At 39.6% G+C, this 23,624-nt stretch overlaps 1 protein-coding gene across 1 annotated transcript in view; it reads left to right on the top strand.

The window, feature by feature from the left end:
* LOC114664188 (inactive phospholipase C-like protein 2) overlaps window positions 1-23,624 on the top strand; it is a 448,834-nt gene that overhangs the window by 304,584 nt on the left and 120,626 nt on the right. The window contains exon 3 of the mRNA XM_028818196.2: window positions 19,816-20,019. Coding sequence (XP_028674029.2) covers window positions 19,816-20,019 — 204 coding nt within the window. The remainder of the gene's footprint in view (window positions 1-19,815; window positions 20,020-23,624) is intronic.

Raw genomic sequence — 23,624 nt, 5'->3', positions numbered from 1 at the left:
ACAAGTGTTAGGTACAAAACGTAGATTTCTATCAACTTTTGGGCTATTTCCGTTAACTGGAAGTGGTTCTTTACCTTTTATTCATGGTGCTGGAGAGTCCGATTTATTCAACTTTACTTTTATAATAATTGTTCAATATATTATTAATGTGATCTGATTTATTGTTGATGGTTCTTTAATGCTTGCATAATTAAAGTAGGAGTCTACTTAAGAGAAGAAACCGGGTGGGACAAGTTTGCTTTAAAATAAGCCTCCATCCAAAAATATTATTTTATGATACCTTACTTACCCCAAGTTGTGATGGTTGAGAAAAAAATGTAATCTCACATTTTCATGTAGATAACAACGTTTATGATCAAATAGGCATCTGTGGTAACCAGAGTGCAGCAAACAATATTAAAAAGTCCATTAAAAACATCACATTTCTCATGTCACATAATCCACATGTCAAGCCATCCGGTCATATGCTCATAACATGTCAAACACATGCATTTTTACTGAAATATTGTTAAATAAGCCACTTCAGGAAATGGAGCACATTCAGATGTAAACAAGCATTTGAATTGTAGACCATCTCCCATTGTACTGTCTCAAAGAACAGACGCCGTAGCTTTATGAGATAGACGTAAGTCAAGAGATCGCGCTCAGTTTGTTAACAGGAGGCTAAACTGATTTTTCAGCAAAGTCCAAAACAAGGTCAGAATAAACAATGCTTACGTCTTTTTGCCAGGGACTCTTATCAAAATACACTCACACAGAATTTAGTACTGTCTTCGTAATCTTGGATAAAGAGGAAGTGCATGGCGTGACCTTTATACCATTATGTTTGTGACATCACTAAGTGCGTACTTTTGAGTCATCTGTTTAGCAACACAGTAGCAACCACTCAACAAAATGGAGGTGCCCCTAAAAATGATGAACATGGTGTCAGAATTTTCTTAGAGAAACTGTTATGAAATGGAAAATTCTCTTATTCCGAAACCTAATAAGGGGATCATGAAGTATCCCAAAACACGCTTGAAAGATGAAAATATTTAACTTTGAAACAATATCTGGAGTAACTCAGGATTATTTAGCAGCAGTCGGTTAATTGACCTTCTGCTTGTTGAAGCATCTCAGATACGCACAAGTACGACGCTTATTCTCTCCTGATAATATTTTCACTTACTTTTCTTTAACTCTGAAGCTTTAGTTGTACTCGTCTCTCAATGAACATTGAACTGTCGATATCACGTGAAGTGCATTGTCCACCAATGAATAAGCTGTTATTAGCCTGGACTTCATGACCAGTGAAGCTGGGAGCAGATCTTCAATTCAAAGGTTCAGTTGCGTTTGACCGCATTTCCTTTTAGTTCACATGGGCATTTCCTGCAAGTGGTTTATTTAACAATATTTTAGTTAAAATCCATGTATTTGGATGTTGTGAACATGCGACTGTATGACTTGATATGAGAAATGTGAGAGTTTTTCATGTAGTTTTGATAATGTTTGCTGCTGTCTACCATTACTCAACATCTCCGTTTTACACAAAAACATAACTTTCAAAATTTTACAAACAACATGGGGTAACTAATACAAAAAAATCAATTTCTGGATGGATTATTCCTTTAAGCTTCATTACTATGCGGCCTTCACGTATAAGAATATGTAGATTTCTTTTACAGATTTTAATTTAAAAGTGTTTGCTTGTATTGTTGTGTTTCATGTATTTTTTATCTGTAAATAATAGTTGGGTTGTCTCAGTTCTTGTTTTTTTTTTCTTTTTTCCAAAGAATTGTGCATTGTCTGTATAACTAAGAAAATGTAGGAACTGCTTTCTGTTCGTTCAGACTGCATGCTTACTTTCAAGTACCAAATGACAAAGAGAACCTGGCGTAACATTTTCAGACCTGTGTAATCCCATTTCAGAGGCCAGGGCTTGCTTAGTGGCACAATGTGGTGTTTAATTCTGTTCTGCTTTCTACATTTGGATTTATTTGGCACATTTTGACGAGGTGGTTGTGGCAATTTGATGTTCTAGTGATATGGCCTGATAAAGTAAAGGATGTATATTTTTTATTACACTAGATTAAAGTCCACATTCAGATTAAAACAATTTTATTAAAAGCTACGTGCATGTCAGATTCTCCACAGTATAAAATTTAATCCTGAAAGTGAAATATGATCATCTGCCTATGATCCTAAGCATTTTGTAACCTGCTTATCCAGTTCAGAGTCACAAGGGACTGGTGCCTATCCTGGCAACAATGAGCATTCCAGTGGGTGAATGGGGTGCCAGTCCATGACAGGGCGCACTCACCTACTGTACACCAAATACAGCAGCAGGCATTACTTGCTGCACACTCTAACCAAGTGTAATGCTGGGCTTCAGTCCATTTTGGGAGTTGCTTTTTTGTTTACAAGACACGGGTGTTGGATTCTTTTCTAACCAAATCAAACAGAAAGCAACACCAGACCAGATTGTGACTTTCATGCATACTGTACCCAACAGACCAAAGTAGAGTCCTCCTTTACACTGAAAGATGAGCAGAATACATACCATACATTGCATCAATGTTCATATTGCTTACTACACGTCAATATTGCTACTACTTCTTTGTCTTGTCTTTGCACAGTGTCTTGTCTTGTTTGTGTTTTAATTTTAATTTTAAATCATAATCTGAATTTTAAATTTAAATTTTAATTGTAATTTTAATTTTTTATTTGCACTTTGTTACACTGTGGACCCTGAGCTTCGCAATTTCGTCTATCTGTATACTTGTATATGGTTGAGATGACAATAAAGTTCACTTTGACTTTGAGCATAAACATAAGCAGAGCATGCAGACTCCTACCCATGAGTCTGTTAGTGTGTTTATGTGCTCCCCAATAACCTGATTATTCACACAAACCTGCTTTCTAAAATGCCATGTAATCCCTTATTACGGTTAGAGAAATCGGGTTATTGGCCTCTGAGAAACCTGGTTAACAGTTTTCTCAGTGACCATGTAAACCCTTAACCAGGTTACTGTTAAAGATTTTGTAGTCTATGCGTGTCTGTTACAATCTCTCAGCCTGCAAAAGTATTTGCTTCACACATGATTTCAGGAGACATGGGTAGAAGTGTCCACAAAATACATTTCCAAAAGCAAATGTCCAGGAGATCACATTATTCCTTCTCCTTGCTGAATTAATCTGTCATAATATTTCAAAAATCGCTAATTGTGCTAATGACCTGAACATACAGTGCAAAACTCTGCAACACAGTCTTGAGAGCAGTAGAGTAACACGGTAAAAGTAACATGCATGAAGTAGTCCGATTACTTTTTAAAGTAACGAGTAACCTAACACAAAAGTTATTGAAGTAAAAATACCTGCGTTATTATTCTGGCAGCACTGGGTGTAAGACAAGAAGCACACATACTGGGTTTGGTACTTTTCAGGACTCAATTACACAGAGAGCAGAGAGGAGTTTGCAGTGTGCAATCTGGTAACAGAAACCTATACTTGAAGCGTTGGTTTGACTAAACATATTTATAAAATGATCACAGATGTCATGTTTTTCTTCAAATTTACGCTGTCCCATGATGACGTTTTAACTCTTTCTCATGCAGTTTAATGATGTTAGAATGTTTTGCCAAAGGTGAACTCCAGAAAATTACTTGCGCATGTAAAGGCAGATTATTAAGAAAGTAGTAACAGGTTTGAAGTGTGCCACTGTAATCTGTGAAGTTTATTTCAGATCCATTATTTAATACCTCAAACCACACAAATAAGCTATCTTAGAGACCCTGACAGAAAGAAGGACATAATCAGGTGGAATACAAGTCAGGCATGCTAGTTGCCCTAGTTGGTCATTATATACCCAAGGGCCACTGTCGGCAGAAGCCATGAGTGATTAGAACAGGAGAAGGTGTTATTGGGCACAGTCCAGAAATAACACAGACAGCTCAGATGGCCATAGCTGGCAGGGTTCTATGAATACCGTATATATTCACGCATAAGTCGGGTCGATCATAAAATCAGACCCCAACTTATATGCCCGTTCGAAAATTTCTCTTTTTTACATCTTCTTGCCTCCTCCAATCTCACATCAGTTTTTCAGATGCATCAAATTTTGTTGCAGTAGCGCAGTTACCAATTTCTTTTGTTACTTCAACGACGTTTAATTTAAAACCAGCTTCATATTTTCTTCTGATCGAACGCTTCATCATAGATAAGGGATGATTTTACGATAAAGGTATATGAGGGTTATGAGGTACAAAAAACACAAATCAGTGCAAATGTTGCTTCGGAATAGTTCAGGTATTGCCGTGTGGTCATGTAGGCACAATAGAAAGAGAGAGAGGTTAGGAGCACCCGCTGATACAGCACATTGCCACACCCACATAGAAAAAAAAGAACACTGTGCTCCGTGGTTACTGTCTCAGGTGGGCGTTAGCATATCATAATCACTTGGACCAATAGCGCAAGTTACATTATAAAATACCAGAAATTATACAGTAAAATCAAGTCCCGACTTATCCGCGGGAGAATATATACGGTATGCAAGTATGTGAGTATTTATACTGACAAGAATCCATCACGAAGCCAGAAATCATTCAATGCTGCCCCCCACCCTGCCAAACCGCACGTGTATAGTTGTCAAGCATTGCCCACTGAAGAAGTGGATGACGACTGTACGTTCCATTTGTCTTCTCTCTGGCCTGGATATGTATATATAAATAATAATACTACATTGAAATTTGGGGGGGAAGCTGCATCTTAAAGCAAGTTAAACACATACAGTATATCTCTTTTTTATATCTTATTGCTCTCGTCTGATTGTTTCCGCCATGGTTACAAAAGCTGCGGTGGGCTGGCGCCCTGCCCAGGGTTTGTTTCCTGCCTTGCGCCCTGTGTTGGCTGGGATTGGCTCCAGCAGACCCCCGTGACCCTGTAGTTAGGATATAGCAGGTTGGATAATGGATGGATGGATGGTTACGAAAGAGATGTGTATATTGTGTGTGTCTTACCTTCAGGAAAGAACACAATCCCAGGGAGCAAGCGCCTTCTGCTGGATACATCAGGTTTTTGCCTTAATCGGGTTATTCACCTTAACCTGATTATGTGTGTGCATGTAAACACACCAATCGTCTTAAATGATTAATCTAAAACTCTTAATTTACCCTGCGCTCTTTGTAATATTCATCGAAAAAAACCTTTAATCTGATCATTTCATGGAGAACAGAGATATCAACATAAAACAATAAACATCATTGGAGGCCCAGCTTGAACAACAGCAAACAATATCAAGACATCCACAAAATGAATTATTAACAGGCTGACATTGGTGTTCTCATACAGTAACATAACAGTCCCCAAATCCGTTTGAGGGTTGCGGGGAAATGGATCCCAACCTGGTATCCCTGAGCTAATGACCCACAGCTTCAATTTGTTTGTTTTAAATATTATATTTTATTTATGAGAGGTTAATCCAACTTTTTTCTGATTACATTTTTATTGATAACAAGTGCCTAAAATTGAGTGTAACTATAAATGATTTCAAATACAAATAACAAAGGGACAGCTCTTTTGCCCACTGATGCCCATCTTACTGATCGTAAGAGCCAAAAATGAAAAGAGGGAAGCATATATGGACTGATTGGGGGACTGGCTCATGCACATCACAGAAAGGAAAGGAAAGAGAGTGAGAGGTAAAGAAAAGAATGAAAAGGGATAACCAAGTAGGGACCGAGCCCAGAGCAGCCCTTGACTAACGGTGCAGCATGAAGCCATCTTTGGAGAGTGGCCTGTTAATCTAGAGAGTCCAGGAAGTTCAGGATTACAGAACACAGACTTCCAGGCTAAAGGAAGTGGAAAAGCCAGGACATTTCTACTGGAAGGCTACTAGCATCTCCACCTCAGAGTAAGCTGCTATAAGAAGCCTCCAGTGGGTGAGAGAATTATGAAGTTGGATTTATTTCTTTCAGTAGTCCTCTTTGTGGTCCGGTTTATTTTAGTTTTCTTCGAAAGGACAACACTTCTTGCTAAATAAGCCAGTATGGGTTAGCTTCTTCGTGCCTGTTTTCATTAGAAGTAAAAAAATAATGAAGCTTAAAGAGTTGAGGTTAACACTCTCCAAAAGAGGTGGGTGGATGTGTGGTCTTCGGGCCTAAGTGTGTAAGTACCTTGCAGATCAGTAGAGTAAATCGTCTGTCTGCTGCTGCCTGGCTGACTCACTTGGTTTTTCATGTCCCTCCCTGGTATTTTTGACCTACTTTTTTGCTGTGTTTATTGATATTTGACACAGTGCTTTCAAGACTATGGGTACCTGTGGGTAGACTATAAAGGCCGAGGAGTGCCTGTGCCACATTCATGCTAAACAATTGGAATGATGGCTTCCGGTAGCTGGAAAAAGATACAGAAGAGTAACCATGCCTCTCAGTAAGTTAACGTTCAGCGCTGGTTTGTCATGTAGTCACACTTACAGTAAGTGCCTGCAGTTCCTCTGGCTCAGAACATCAACTATTTCCTGCTGCTATTTCATGGCCTACCGAAGCATGTGCTACAAGTGAGGCCAGTTTTCTACAGAGTAGTGTTTTATTTATGCTCTATCATTTAATGTTATCAAGAAGGCAAAACAAGTTTCATCAACCAAAAATAGAAATGTACTGTAAATATTTTGTCATTTAGACCAGTGGTTTTCATCGTTCAGGCCTCAGAACCCCCTGTGGCTGCAGGTTTTTGTGCCAATCAGTAATTGATCTCATTGATTAATCACATGACCCACTTTTTCCTTTCACTTTGCATTTGGAAAAGTGCAGTACTGTCAGATGTACACTTGCAGAAAGTGAACACAGATTTGTATTTTTTCTGTCATGAAATGCTTACTTCTTTTTTAATTCTCTTTTTCTGTGGGTTGGCTTTCTTAATTTTATCTGAATACAGACAAATAATATTGAGCAGAGCAGACCCCAGCACACACGACTCTGTAAGGAGCAACTGCTTCAGCGTCACCCACTTGTGTGCTTATTAGTACATATAAAAAAAAACATTGAAACTGGGAAGTAAAGGCTTGCACAATTAAGGTAGGAGTCCAGCTAAGAGAAGAAACAGGGTGGGACAAAAACCCACAGCCGCAGGGGGACACCAGGACTGAACATTGAGAACTACTGAGCTGTTCTGTGTATTGTATTGTATTGACCCCCTTCTTTTTGACACCCACTGCACACCCAACCTACCTGGAAAGGGGGTCTGTTTTTGAACTGCCTTTCCGAAGGTTTCTTAAATTTGTTCCCTACAAGGATTTTTTTGGGAGTTTTTCCTTGTCTTCAAGGATTCAAGGATTGGGGGGCTGTCAAGAGGCAAGGCCTGTTAAAGCCCATTGCGGCACTTCTTGTATGATTTTGGGCTATACAAAAAATAAATTGTATTGTACTGGCTAAGCTTTTTAATTTAATTCACTCTTGTGTACAGCAGCACTCTTCATTTTTGTGGTACATGAGAGCGGCCAAGGATTTGTGAGCAAGTACCCAGGCCACGAGACGAAAAACACAGTCAGGATAGGCGGGGGTCTAAACCAGGAGAGGGATAATAACTGGCAACCAAGAACGAAACGTGAATCGAGAGTCAAAACCAAAAGCAGAGTCGTAAGCAAACCAAGCGCTTGGGCCTACTTAGAAATAAAACTCACTCTACTATAGATTTCAAAGGCTAGCTTAACCCACCAAGTGATAGCAAATACTGAGATCACTGGCATATTTGTACCGTTATTACTGCAAGGATCACGAACACGTGGTGTGCCCGCCACATGTTGTATAAATAATGCAAAATAGAATAAAAGTTAAACTTCATCAAAACAAATGAAAACTCAGATTAGATTTCAGAAACAGAATCCGGATATTAAAAACCCCTAAAGGGTCCAAAATCAAGCCTGGCATTTGGGGGTGGCAAGGTCCGTGTCTAAGGGGGCCCCGCTTTTGAGGTCTGCTTGTCCCCGTTCAAGCAGATATGTCAAGTTATATTCTCCAGTTATATTTTAATAAAGTCCGTGTGTTATCTTTAACAGAATGCTGTAATGAGAAGATCCGGTGTGTGTTAACATTATTTTTATTAAATTCACGTGCAAGTTTATACAGTCCACACATACCAGTAACAGCATTTGACGTAACCTGTCCCCCATGGGGTTGGTCAGCTCTAGGCCCCGCACATCCCTAAGACCTCATATGTCCAAAATAACACATATAAAATACATTATAATCTCTCAATCACTAAATATGAACTTGGAGTGCATGCACAACATAATCTATATTAATAAAAGGCAAAGCCGTCACTGACTCACTCATCACTAATTCTCCAACTTCCCGTGTAGGTAGAGGGCTGAAATTTGGCAGGCTCGTTCCTTACAGCTTACTTACAAAAGTTAAACAGGTTTCATTTCGAAATTCTATGCGTAACGGTCATAACCGTCGACAACATCCGCCATGTTAAAATTTCTTATTTATGGCCACATCTTCTCGAAATTTGGTAGGCGGCTTCCCTACACTAACCGAAACCGATGTACGTACATCTTTTGGTGGTATGACGCCACTGTCGACCGCCATATTGAAATTTCCAACGGTCTTTGTTACTTATGGGCCCATCTTCAAGAAATTTGGTACGCGGGTTCCCAACGCTAACTGAATCCTACTTACGTACATATATACGTCCATAGCCTGCAGCTCGGTCGCCGTGTGAGGCGGCGTTGGGTCCCTCATCCCCACGCCTCCCACATAGTTGGCTGCCTGCCTGCCTATATAAGGCCGTCCATCGCTCCGGTCTCTTCATTCCCTTCCTTGCTTCGCCACGGTATTCACGTCTCCCTGCTGATAACTGCAGCCTTTTTATTTAATCCACAGCTTCTCCGCTGTTCTATTGTTCGTTTATTACGATTTTTATCTTTATCGTTCCAACTGTACCCCCATTAACTTGTCTATCGAGGTGATCACCATCGATCAAAGAACTGTCACTTACCGAATGGTTTCCATGCCCGGAGATGACGACTGCCTTTTCCATTCTCTGTGTTACATATTGCACGGCCATATCAGGCTCACTCTTGATATCTGGAGGAACATTGTGTCTTATGTATTGAATGACTGGGACAGGTTCAAGGTGTGGACTGATGACGGTACAGGAGATAATTATACTACACAGGAGCACTATAAGAGTGAAATGCTTAAGCCCTTCACCTATGGTTCTGCATGTGAGTTGATGGCTGCCGCTGAATTGTTCGATTGTCGCTTTCAAGTGTACCGAAATGGCCAAATATTTTACACCTTTGGACAACCGCCAATGCCTCTTAAACATCTTAGATTCACAGGTGACGATTTGAGTAGCAGACACTTTGATGTTTATGAATGTTTAAACTCTCAAAAGCTGGATGCAAAGTTATCGATGAAACCCATTTCAATTCAAACGCCTCATTTCCAGTAAGGCTTTGCTTCGCAATGACAATTAATAAGTCTCAAGGACAGACCCTACAGAAGGTTGCCATTGATTTGAGGCAAGATTGCTTTTCACATGGCCAACTATACGTTGCATGCTCAAGAGTGAGCTCAGCGCACAGCTTGGTCATATTACAACCGGAGGGCCAAACTGACAACGTGGTGTACAAAGAGATCCTTAACAAATAATTATTGGTATATTTTCCCTCAGTTTAAAAAGGTTTACTTTTCTTCTTAATAAAAATTTTAAAGCAGTACTTTGCCGCTGCGAAGCGCGGGTATTTTGCTAGTTGACTATAATATGACAACATTAAGTTACTTAACATCTGAACATTTACATGCATAAACACAAAGCATTCCCAAACCCACTTAATCTGATTTAGAGTCTCAGTGGGCCAGAGCTGATCCTGGTAGCATTTGGCCAAACCTGCAGTGAAACAGACCAAACTTTAAAAATCAATAAAAAAAATTGTAATAATTTGTATTGAAGAGTTTATATTGATAGCTTTCGTATCCGAGGGCCTCTTCATATACAATATTTTTGGTTTTGCTATCAGAAGTGGGAATGTAGCTGTGATCTCTTTGCCAAAAATGTTAAAAGTTAGCATGGTATCTCTGGCCAAGTGGAAGGTAGGTACGGTCCAATGTCAAAAATTGCCACTGTATTTGATGGAGTTCTGCTCTGATGGGAGAGCATCCCCCACATGGGAAGAAGAACATGTGGCCGTGACATCTCTGCCAATGAGCAGCTACCATCTAAAGCACACGTAGCAGTGATGCCTCTCTCTCAAAAACATCAAACGTTAATCTATAACAATCTGTAGATGTAATGTCTGCTGAACAAACTGGTATAGCTAGATAAGAGGAGGCAATGTACGCTCCAACAAATAGCGAGAGGTAGAGAGACTCAAATGGAGGCTGGCACGTGAGTGAGGATGGCCCCACCCGGGTCCCTACTCCTAAGGTCCTGCCTCCCCTGTAATAAGAGAGAAGTCGCAAAATCAAAAAACACGATCTAAATCCTTTAAGTAGTTCTCTCATGAAAAGAGGACAGACATACAGACGCTGGATTTTATATATATAGAGATGAGTGAACTTCGCTGAATTCATTTCATTCCAAGTACAGCAACATTGTGGAAATGGTTGGGAACTTCGCTGAACTTGACAAACTGCCTTGAAGTCATTGAGGAAGGAGAAACTAAACTAGTTTTGAGCGAATTATAATAGTGCAGTGGTCTTTGAAGTGCCCGCGAGGGCTAGGGAAGCTGAGTGGTGGATCTGACATACTGCTCACTCGTAGGTTTACAGTATTATAAGTGTAGTACAGAAGTATGACTAGTAGTTTTACAGTGGTGCACCGCTTGTCCCCTTCTCTGTATTTAAGTTTGAAGTAACACCCAGGAAAGCCAGAGGAGAACACAAGGCACACATGTCACTTTAAAACTTGAACGAGACTTGCATCACCTTGAGTTTTTACATATCACATAGAACACTCATCCTCAGACTTTCCTGATGGAAGGTCCAGCCTAAGCTGCAAAGAAATTATTTCCTCCATCCTCCAAATGCTATGAGCTATGCAGAATTTGAAGTGCAGAAAGCCATCTCGCATAAATATGGAGCTGCGTGATTTTGTGCTCAATCAGCCCATTCTCGCCCAGTACCTGCACTCTTGTTACCCATCCACTGTTCATTTTAATTTGTCAATGTTGACATTTGTTTAAGCATACAAATGAGGTAACAGAGAACCTTGTTAAAATATCATAACCTAATCAATATGAAACTGAAAATTGCTGAATATTTGTCAAACTTTTTGAATATTTTGATTATTCAGCTGCATGCGCTTTGGAGTCCTCATGAATTTTAATGCTGTCATTTTATCACACAGTACTCAGATCCCCCACGGCTTGCAAAGCTTTTGAAGTTCAGTAAGAGCACCATCTGGGTTGCTCATAGCCTTCCAATTAAATAAAAACGAGGGCATTTTTTAAAATTAATTTTCTCTTCTAACATAAAATTTTTGATCTACAAGCAACTATTTACCTAATCTCTTAATATGAAACATGAACATGTGTAAGGTCTTAATTATGTCACCAGCCTGAATGCTGTCAACATTAACCTGACATACAAGGGTGGAGATGTGCAGCTTCTGTGGGAAGAGTTGACAATATGAAGTCTCAAAAGATGAGCGAATGGTAAGCTGGCGCCAATGAACAGCTCTTCTCAGTCTTTAACCCTAATCATTTTTGAAGAACAACTCTGTGTGGAGTTAATGGTTGCTTTTATCAGTCAATCAAATAATCTTTTCTTCTGTTTGTTTCAGAACTGCTCTCCTCCTACTATTCTGGATCCATGTGATAAAATAAGCCTCTTCACAGGGACATAGCCTTGTGTGATCTGTTGATTTAGAAGGAACACCTCTGACTGGGGCGGCGCAGTGGTGCAGTGACAGCACTGCTGCCTCACAATAAGGAGACCAGGGTTCATATCCCGGAGTTTTCATGCACTCCCCCGTCTGTGTGGGTATCCTTCCACTGTCCAAAGTCATGGAGGTTACGTGAATTGGAGATCCTAAATTAGCCCTTAGTGTGTGGTTGGGATGTGCGTGTGTGTGTTCACCCTGTGATGGTCTGGCGCCCTATCCATTGTTTGTTCCTGCCTTGCTCCCTATGCTAGCTGGGATTGGCTCCCTCACCCCTGTTCAGGACTAAGCGGGTTAGAAAATGACTGGCTACAATAAAAAAATCTCCTGTTTCTGAGAATGTAAATCTCTGCTTTGGCATTTGCAAACACTTGTTGACCTTCTTTGTGAGATCGGCAGTTAAAAAGTGACGCATTCAATCGGACGATAGTAACAGATGTTCTGAGATTATAAACTGTCTTCCCTATAAATACAAAGCAGAAGAGTTATTAATAGAGTCAATGCGTCTTTTATATATCATTACATGCAAAGGTAAACCAAACGTGACATTGGAACGCAGCAATAGTCAAAGGCAGTAACCTAATTGTGAAAGAAGTTTGATTTTGTTTCTTAGCAGGGTTTCCTGCTAAAGGCCTCACTCAGTGTGTCTTAAGGTTAGGATGCTTTGCAGCGTGTGTTGCCTTCATTTATAGTGGAACGTCACACACTGCTTAGCAGCTCCAAGATGCTGACACCCAGGTAATCCAGCAATTCACCGTGTCTGAAAACATAGTAAATATAAGATGGGAAAATAACGTCACAACGATGATCCTACCACTTCGTTCCTGACAAAAAGTTACTTGCGCTAATAGCCATGGTGTTAGCCATAGGCAAATCATGAGATCGAGCAGATCAAACCTTGAATTTGGAGTAGACATTGTATAAATTACATTTCATTCATTTTGTTCTGTTGCTGTATACACAAGTACCACAACAGGATGCCAAGGACAGAAAGGTTTAATAACATCCGGTTGTGATGATATATCTAAGAGTCCCGCTCTAGCAGAAGCTGCTTTATTAAGAGTAGGCCACATTATGCTAACGTAACGAACCTTCACTCTTCATTGAAAACGTTAAACATCATCAGGAGCTCCGTCTCCATTGCTGGCTCGTTCCAGAATGAGCTGCTATCTTCCGGGGACTGCCTGCTTTTATTGCATCCTTGGGCTGCCATTCAGACCTGCAGGTAAAAAAGAAGACAATGGAGCCACTTAGGTTCACTCTTAGGGAGTTATTTAAATGTTCATCTGTCAGTCTTGTTCTGAACTTTGATTTCATGACATTTAGAAATGGATTTTTTTCTATAATTTGCTTGAACATTCCGGTTAAATTTGCGACGTCTCTCATTTCGCTATGTATCATAGTTCGCTTGCGGTACCAACTTATTTGCATGAATCCGAGAAACTCAAAGCGGGCCGAGGGGAGGGGCCTTCCTCACTCACTCGCCAGCTTTGTGGCGTGTTCCTTAACTCCACTTAGCTAGCGAACGAGAGAACAATTGAATTCAACTTTGTTTGATATTTAAAATAAAGTGTTACTTAGGTCTTGATGAGTTTGAGTCTGGATATTCTCTCAAGTGCCACATTGAAAAAATAGATTGCAATTCAGATTGTGGATCGTGATTTTATGTTAAAAGGACCGTGATATGATTTTTTGGAAAGATCGCCCACCCCTAATTTGACTAATCAAGTTTTCAAATTTATGTAAGATTCATTAACCCTTTGGCAAGCTACTTGGAAAGGAGTTGCTCGTGAGCGACATATTGAAGACCCCTGCTTTACATTATAGAAAGCTTTAGTCACTACCCAAGGTGCTTTGCAAATGCCACATGGGAAGGAACCAAGACTTGAACCCATTATCTCCTTACTGCGAGGCAGGGGCACTGCTATTACACTACATGTGTAGGTGTACTCTACTGCATAATATTGTTCTAGTTTAAAATTACAAATACAGAATTTCTGTAATTGAAGGAGATCAACCACAGGTAAATAACGAGTTCAACATTCTACAAAAAATGTTATGCAGTCCCGTAAAGCAATCAGTGCTTAATTTGATTGAGTTTTAAAGAAAATTACAAACGTTTTCATCAGTTGCAGTCTTCCTAATTCGTTCTTAGCTTTGAGTCTAAATGACTGACCGTTGTCCTCATAACAGCCATGAATCTGCAGGATTGAAGCATGTGAGTGGAACGCCAACCAATCATATAAAGAGAAGTGCGGAGACAGTGCTTGTTATTAACAAGGCTCTCACTGGAGTAACAATTAGATTCATTTGTGAAAACCCACATCCACACTCACTTGATGAAACTGGAATACAACTAAGACTCAGCACACAGTTGATTATAGAATCATTTAATATGTAGTTGATGCCATGAGCAGCTGTCGCGGCTGAGATGCGTATCATCACAAAAAAAAAAAACTCACTGTATCATAGACTACTACCACAACTTCTACACGCGCAACAACATACTGCATTGTGGGTTGAATGTTGCAAGGCTACAAAGCGTATTGCATTCAACTTCTGTACTACTATAGGAATTTATGTAGGCTCGCGAAATGTGTTTTTCTTGTTTTTTCTCTGGATTTCTGGTAGGACCACAGACTGGGCCACTCAGATGGTTCTTCTGGTCCACCATTTGAAAAGGCCGGGTAAAGGGTCATCAATGTCACATATAGAGCTGGTGGAAGAACTCTGATCCCAAGAATCCACACAGTAATGTGTACTGATGTGCATGACAAGCCTGTGCCCAAATCCACCCCTTCAAAGTACTAGGAAGTAGCATACGTGCTTTCATGCGTTCAGAGCAGACTATTATTAGGCAGAAGGAGACTTATTTAATTTTGATATGCATGGAAACCCTAGAAGAGTGCAATTGCACCTTTTCTCATGCCATTGACTCCAGCATGTGTTGGTGTGAAATTTCAAACAAGTTCTTCATGTCATGGAGTTTTCTCCTTTGGTTTTAACTTAAACATCAATGCAAAAGAATGAAGAGCCTTATTCACTGTAAGTTACATTTATGAGGAAGATTTGGTGTCTCACAAGTTCATTTCGGTTTTTTTTTAACTGTTTCTATTTCATTTGTGAGCACATATGTATATAAATAAGAAGAAATTTCTCAGTGACACATGCTGCAGTCATTGGTATAAAACTGGGCCATCTCCACCAGTTCTGATTGCATAAATTCCAGCTTGTTACCTCCTGCTAGCTTGAAGAGTCTGGCAAGGATTTTAGTTCAGTACTAGACCTGTGACATCACCTGTGCAAACTGTTCTGCTGTTTTTTTATGAAAACAGCTTCATTGTTTCCCATTGTGATTTTTTTCAGAAAGAGTATTTTTGCAACTAAAAGACAGAATAAGGTGACTGTTGTCCTTTACGTTTTTGATAAAAAGAGCAAAAATAAGTTGATCTGAATGTTAAACCAACTTGACTCCAAACAAGAATGAAGTAAACCTCAGTGTTCTGTACACATTGAAAACAGTTGCATACATATTAACAAAATAAGAAATTGGCCAGCTTTCCAATATTCAGGTAGATTCAATGTATTCTTCTTCAGAGCATATCCCATTAGGTCTGTTTGACAGAATTCTTTGGCCAGTCTCCTGAAAAAGATGACTGTGGCATTTCATTTTGTGTTTGTACTAAGACTGTAATGGCAAGGCTGCTGTTTTTTTATAAATCTTCAGAACAGAGAGATCATTTGAATTACACCCATAGTTCTTGAGAGCAGCCTTGTCTAAATCTGATCTCTGTTACGAAGATTTACCTGTGGATATTCTGAATGAGTAAGTAAAAATACAAGTCATTAAAGATGCCTGAATTACAGTATGTTTAGTATGTATCTGAAAGTATGCAGGGTTAGCTTTTCATCACTAGTGTTGATCAGCGAATTTCACCAAACCGTTATTTGCAGCAAATTTGCTGCATTCGCATTTGCCCTTGTTCATCAAATTGTTTTGAGAACTTTTTCCCAAGCACCCCATAATGCATTGTGAGGCCAGCACGACATTCCCAGAGCTGTAACAATCAACATTGGATTGGACCGCCTCCCAGGTATATAATGCTGATCATTTGCATTACAGACTCTGGGGGACTTAGTTAGTGTGTAGAACAGATAAGTAAATAATGCACGTTCTCCAAATTTTATTTTTTCTGAAACATGTACAGCATAAATAAAGAGTTATCTCTGCTTGTTACCAAATGAGCAGGTCGATCTTTGAATTCCACGTCAGTATAAGAGAAGGAGGCCACTTGGAGAATGAAAACAAACCTTGAAGGAGCCTGACACCTGCAACAAAAACACAGGAGACTCTATGAAATAATAATAATAATGAAAGATTTATTACTATTAACAAGATGTTTCTATCTTTTTGATAAAAGAAAAAGTGCAAAGCATTAGCACAGACAGTTTGGAGATGCGCAACTTCAAAAAATAGAACGAGCAAGCAGCTTCAATCATGATATGCCACTTTAAATTTTCTGCCTTACATATTTTTTCTGACTTTTGACTACGATTTCGTCATTTCCGCTTTGTTTTGATGAAATATATGATCGTCTGTCTCTGACTGCGTTCTTTTTTATTTGATTTGATGTCACAGAGGGACGGTGGTGCAGTGGTTGGCACTCCTGCTGCACAGCTCAGGTCACTTTTTTGGCCACAATAATCAGTCCAGTATAGTTGGCAGACGTTTCCCTAGCCCTCAGGGACTCTTTAAAGATGATTGCACCATTATAAATCAGTCAATTCTAGTTCAGTTAGTCTTTCCACATTGACTTCAATGCATTTCACAGAGTTCAGCGATATCTGAAAACACTTCCGTGATTTCTCCAAGTTCGAGGTGAAGTGAACACCGTGGAGTTTACTTATCGCTATTCATCAGTCAAGCTGATTTGTGGTCTAAGGAGTTTATCTACATTTTTGAAATTAGTAGTTAAATTCACACAGTTGTCATTAACTTGAAATATCTAAATGGATCCAAGTAGTGATGTGCTTTTATTCAGCAATGCTAGGCGTTATCAGCACTTTGCCAGGAAGACTCAGATCTAATAGAAAGTTAGAGGAATTCACCAAGAGATGGCAGATACAAAAATCTGGAAATGGGCCAGAACTAGAATACCAAAACAAGCGTCAGTAGAAGAAGGCTAAATCAGAAACCATAGTCTAAATATCAAGGCAGAGGTCCTCCATCCAACTAACACCACAGTTGTTTTTTTAGAAGAAATACAAAAGCCAGGACAGAAGAACATGCATGCCTCCATCTTATATAGGCAGGACATGATGACCCAATAAACCATGTTGCATATTACATGATGGAAAGCAGGCATAGCAACTAAATGTAACATGGCCATGGCCAATCAAAGATTCTCACCAAATACCAGCAGCCATCTGAAAAACAAAACACAGAATGACATCACCAAAATAAAGATTCAAACTATAGATGACCATGAATACAAATATAAATAGTTAAAAAAGGAGACACACTGTATCCCAGCCTGCCAAAACCCAAATTCATCACATTAGCTCAGTGATTTTATTGTTTAGTCTGTTATCTTATGCTATAAAAAAATCGTAAAGTTGTTGTTACTAACTTTAGAAGGAATATTACTTGGCAGTTGTGTTTAGTCATTTGTCATACTAGCTTCTGTTCTAAATATCAGGCCAAAGCCATTCTACATCTGCAGTATCTGTTAATTTGCAGTAGCTTGCAACATGATTGACATTCTTTTTTCAGTCCGCTGACTAATGGACTAAAGTGTTTATTGTTGTTCAGCATTCATGATTTTTGTACATTTGCAGATTGTGTTATGCATTTTGGCAGTAATCTTTCTAAATCCATATTTATTGCTCTATGCTGTTGTCACGACAGAAACTGACGAATAAGTTACAGTCTAATGGCCAGTCCTGGCTAACATCCTGAAATTGCAGCCTTATATAACCCAACATTCCCATTTAATCCAATTCTCGGTCACAGTGGGCAGGAGGCCTTCCCAGCAGCACCAACCTTAGACAGAGCACCAGTCCACAGAACAACCCACTCACACTTAAACACTCCTCTACCTACATGGGCATTTTAAAATGAACAATTAACCCAACACACACTTCTGGGGAGAATGTGCAAATTCCATATAGGCAGGTGGTATGAGATCAAAATGCCAGATCTGTGAGGTAACAGCATTTATTAACTGCACCACCATGTCACCCCATCTGTAAGAAGTAAATTAATAATGGGATTCACATTTGTTATAGGAATGTACTACAAACAGTTAAATAATATAAAGGGAATGAATGAAAGGTGTAGAATATTTAAAAATAAGACAATATACTGATGTTTTCAAAATGTACTACATGTAAAGGGAAAAGGAAAGAATCTTAGCACAGAGGTAATCTGGGTGGTAACCCTTCAGCCTAGCCCAGCCTCTGCGACAAAAACTATTTTTGAATATACTGGTGTGTGTACAATATACGAGAAGTGTTAGTGCATAGTGTAGTTTGAATCTTTTATTATGGCATGGGCTTTATTTCTGGCACAGTTTGAACAGATCTCCATTACTGACAGTAAGTCACGTTCTGTGATGATGACTAGATCTCTTTGGATGGCATTTCTGCCCTGGTTAGTAGTGATATATTACAATAGCAGTCAGCACATCCTGATTGGCTGCAGATGTCACACTGACCTTCTCAGAAACGTGTTATCTATATGTCAAATTGTGCGGAGGAATAGCTGTAATCAGTCATTCTTATCACAAGATAAATATGGGGTACTTCAGGGCTTCATTGTATTCTGAGGCTGATGACTAACAGCTTTGTTTATTCTTTACATATGTAATACAAAAAAGATAGTACTAAGTATCAGACACTTCAAAAATGACCTGACAAAAAGTTGCTTTTATACTTTGAAAAATCAGATGTGTGCTGCAAAGACTGCAAAAGAATACAGCCAATGCAGAAGCCAAGATATTATGGAAATTAAAAAAAATATATATATATATAACAACATAATGAAATATATATTGACTTTAACTATAAAATATGTAAATATTACATGTGGTAAACATTAACATATTTATTCACCTAATTTTCTGTGTGGGCCCAATAACCCTAGATTAGATTAAGCAGGACTAGGAATGAGAGTATATTTTCCTTGTTGGATAGTTAGCCTACCGGACGGACTGATTTTAGGCACAACTATCCTGTAGCCACAACACCATTTTGACTTATTGCTTAGTTTACCTGCATTTGTAATTCATTCAAAGCCTTGTTACCTCTGGCTCTCCGCAAGCTGTCAAGCTTACCCTTCATATGCAACAAAGAGGTGCAGGTTTCATTTTGCTGATGTCTCCGTATTAACCTAGTGTGTTACTGGGCATTCTGATGAACCAGCCGTCCCGTCCAGGGCACCTCTTATTACCCCTAACATAGGTTTCTCTCTGCCACAAGCATGTAATCAAAAAAGAAGAGCATTAGATGAATGGGGGGAATGAGCAGGTAGAGATGGAGGAGAACATGAGGAAGGCACCAAAGTGTGTTTGTCCCCCCAGTCGTGTGAATTCCAGTACCGTCCCGTTTCAGTCTCTGATTTGTTTGTCATTAGATTTACCTGAAAGTTCTTTGTGGCGGTCCTATTGTAAACAGTGCTCATTCTTACTAAGCGGGTCAGAAAATGACTGACTAGTCTTAACTGGAGAGGCAGGTGGACGTCTTCTTAAAATATCAGAGCAGCAGAATGCTGCAAAAGCCCAAGAGAGCATCAATCTACAGTAGATATGAAAGCCACCCAACAGTTCTGGAAAAGTGGTTTAATAAAAAGTGGGAATTTCCTTAGTATGTTTTAATTGTTATCTATTGTTATCTTTCCTCTGTTCTTCTTTCTGTCTTTTAACTTTCAGCATTAACTTTTTGAATTTTTTTCAGAATGCCATCGTCCCATTTAAAGAGCTGTGTGGGCTGTCTGCAGTGTCCAATCCAATGCAGTGCATCCTGGCATTATCAGCACGTCTTATGAGTAGCGATGGCACCCCCCTCGTGGTGTTTAACCTCAAAGACCAGTACCCTATCATGGAGCCTCAATGTGCCATCCCCGAGGTGCTTAAAAAAGTAGTGGCGGCATATGACACAGTAAGTAACACACACACAGTATCAGTATGTTGGGATTTGATGTTGGGGAGTATCCAAGATGTCAGCTTACGCATCTTTTGGTCTAGAAGCAGGATTGACAGCTTTACTGTGAATAAGTTAGTGAAGAAGATGAATGGTCTTAACTTGTCAGTAAACACAGAACAAGTAATCATCAGTGGTTAAGCCTCAGTAATGGAAAAGAACTTATTTATTTCAAAAGAAACACCTAATCCCATGATGCAAAACAAATAATTATGATAATGGCTTTAATGATTTAATGACAAGGAACTATTTATATTTATATCTACTCAAAGAGTGTTTACTGATTTTGGGTTTGTAATTCACACAAACAGTATCTGTGTTCTGGACAAATGAAAGTACAAGTACAGTGCATCTCTTAGTATATTTATAACCTTCTAACATGGTAATAATGTCATAATCATTAAATTTTCTTTTGCTCATTTAGGGTATTCAAGTTTCAAAAGAGAAAAAACAAAAGAATTTGACATGATTAAAAAAATAGTATTGTCTATGGGGGAGGAGCAAAATCTCAGGTTTTCGATGGATCTCGACTGTTTAGGGTTGCCTGATACCTAAAATATCGATATCTCGAGAATGGGTGCGTGTCTGTCTGTGTGTCACAGTTTCTTGCAGACGGTATAGAGCTAAACGGCTCTACCAAAAAGACCAAACTCTTAACGTAAGCCTGTTATGAGATGACGATGTGCTGGTTAATTTTTGAACCAAATCATGCAAGAGAAAGAGGCGCTCTAGAGGAACCATCAGATACCGTAATTCTGCAATTAATTATGAATTCTTCTCGTCAGTTGCTATTATAATGACCTATTTTATGATCAGAAAGATCATCATCAGAGCAGTAAATAATTACTGAAATGTTATAGAATAGTTTGGGTAAGTTGGTTCCTAGAGTGCAAAGCCTACTGATGCTCACGTCTGAATTTTTTTTTTCTGCCCAAAAAGGGGTTCAAATTTGACCCATGAACTTATTTATTCTATAACTGTGAAAACTGAACATGGAGGATGTATTTAGGTAAACCAGTTTGTGAACTGATCATTTAAAGGAGGTTAGCAGAACTTTCAAGTAAAAGAACCATTTTTTTTTAGTCAAATTTGACCCGATTTTGGACAAAGGATGGTTAATATCCATCCATCCATCCATTATCCAACCCGCTATATCTGAACTACAGGGTCACGGGGGTCTGCTGGAGCCAATCCCAGCCAACACAGGGCAGGAAACAAACCCCAGGCAGGGCGCCAGCCCACCGCAGGGATGGTTAATATGTGGAGCACAAATAGCCTTTTTTGTGCTCATAGATGGCTTTGGATTTTTAACCAACATGCTACAAATGCTGTGTGTACGTTTTTTGGCCCATTCTGTCGTCGAAACAGTGATCCAGTGGCAAATTCACAATTTTATTTATCCCGAGTAGTGCTGAGCAATGCAATTTGTGTGAATTTGAACTCATGGTGAAGCTCATTGTAGGGATGAATTTCCATATAGTGAGATTTTCTTCTGGAAAAAACACCAAAATGTGCATAGTGGTGTGTTTTAGTGTGTTTCGTGTGGAAAATACGTGTGCATGTCACATTTTTAAAAAAACGCACTGCACTCCTCCACAGTAATGTGAAAGAGAGACATAAACCGAATTGATTTTACTGGAGTGAGATGGATTATATGCTTTACGTGACTGCAGATAAGATTACACATAAATACGGTGGAGTGAATGATGCTTTAGGGTGCTTGTTTTCTAACCCAAACAAAATTCTTTAAAAGTCCAAAAATGACCTGCCTTTTTTGAAAGTGTATGCAAATTGAAAACGCCCTCTTTCACTCATCGTTACTCCTGAGAGCACAGGACTGTTCAGTGACAGAAATACCCAGTGCAGAGCATATAGATTAGTCCAGCTGTGTTAAATAGCTGTCACAGCCATGGCCCGAGCACTGGGATGTGTGTTTAATTGTAGCTACCTCAGAAGAGTACAAATGGACCGTCTTTATTAACAATTTTGGAGATGTTCTGTATGAAAGTGGAAGCCTTCCAGAAGGAACATGGAGGGCAGGTCTCCCACAGTTTGTAAAAGTGTGTATTTTGTCATTCATAATTTTAAAAGAATATTTGATGATTAAAAGATGTGAGGTATTCCTAATCATACCTATGCCCTGAAGTTTGCATTTGCAGTCCAGAAAGGGGAGAATCCGCCAAACTACATTTTAAACTAAGCAGAATGTTACACCCACTTTCCATGGGAAAATGTTTATGGTAGAAGTGTACGATTTTCATACTCTTTTCATAATATCACACCCACTTAACTTGAAAAAGATAAAGAGGATACAGGATAAGGGCAGAAATGGAAAAAAAATGTGTGTTCTAGGAGATCACAGAGAATGCATTATGTTTTGTTTTAAACCTTTCTTTGTATGCTTTCAGCTCTCTTGGCAAAGCTGATTGATCCTCTGCTTATTCTGTAGATCCACACCTAAGGCAGAGCGAAGCAGTGGTTAGTGTTCTTGTCTTGGAGCTCCAGACGTTGGCTTTAAAGGGCTGGACACTGTCCTTGTGCAGCGAGTACATTCTCCATGAAACCCATGCAGGTTCTCTGCGGGTCTCTAGTTTCCCATCCACATCCCAAAAACTTACTGGTTAAATAAACCAGCAACCTTAAACAGCCAAGCGTGAGTGGGTGCAATGACAGTTGTTTAGAAAATATAATAATGCAACCTTAGTTTGTTATCACATCATTAGGGATTTGGCCTTGGGTGTATTTACACAAAACAGAAAGTGTGCTATGATAATAACTGTGAAAGAGGAGTCTTGGCAAAAATATGAAGGTATGTGGTATTTTTATACAACACGTACTGTCTAGTTTATTCAGTTTCTGTTACAGGTGTGAAAGGCGCTATATAGGTGCCCGACCGGACACAGACTCATGACGGAGGCACATATAAAAATAAATAAAAAGATTTATTTTTCTTCAGTTGGAGGGCACGTCTTCCCCGTGTCCCCCAGCCACAGCACAGTCCCAAACACCAACACAATCTCATAAAAATATCCTCCTCCTCCCGACTCTGGCACCTGAGTGGTGGTCGCTGGCTCCTTTTATTAGGCACCCGGAAACTACTGCCCAGAAGGGCCCAGCAGCTCCCACTGCAGCACCCCCTGCAGCACCCCCTGGTGGCACCTGTGAAACCCAACTCCACCTCCCATGAAGCCCTGCAGGAGTTTGAGGCACCGCTGCAACCCAGGGAGGCTGCCATCTAGCGTCCAGGGTGAGGTATTGGGTCTCCCATGCTTGCTCCCCCGGAACATATACTGCAGGGGCATCCTAACCGGGCATGGGCCCTGGCCGTCTGCCACACAGGTTTCTTGATCATTAACAATTGTGACTATTAGAAATGAAGAACAATTTTACAAATGCATTGAAATGCTGAACACTGCCCAGCTAGTCACGATATATTGCCTTAAAAAATATAAAGAAAAGTATTGGCTCACTAATAATGCATGGCATCGTAAGGTGAAATAAATTTAATCTGTGGAATGTAAAATACTTTATAAAAATGAAATCCCAACCCAACAGGGTTGTAG

This window comes from Erpetoichthys calabaricus, chromosome 13 (genome assembly GCF_900747795.2).
Source record: "Erpetoichthys calabaricus chromosome 13, fErpCal1.3, whole genome shotgun sequence".
NCBI classification, from domain to species: Eukaryota; Metazoa; Chordata; class Cladistia; order Polypteriformes; family Polypteridae; genus Erpetoichthys; species Erpetoichthys calabaricus.
The sequence above is the reverse complement of the archived record's forward strand: the minus strand, read 5'-3'. Positions and strand labels throughout refer to the sequence as shown.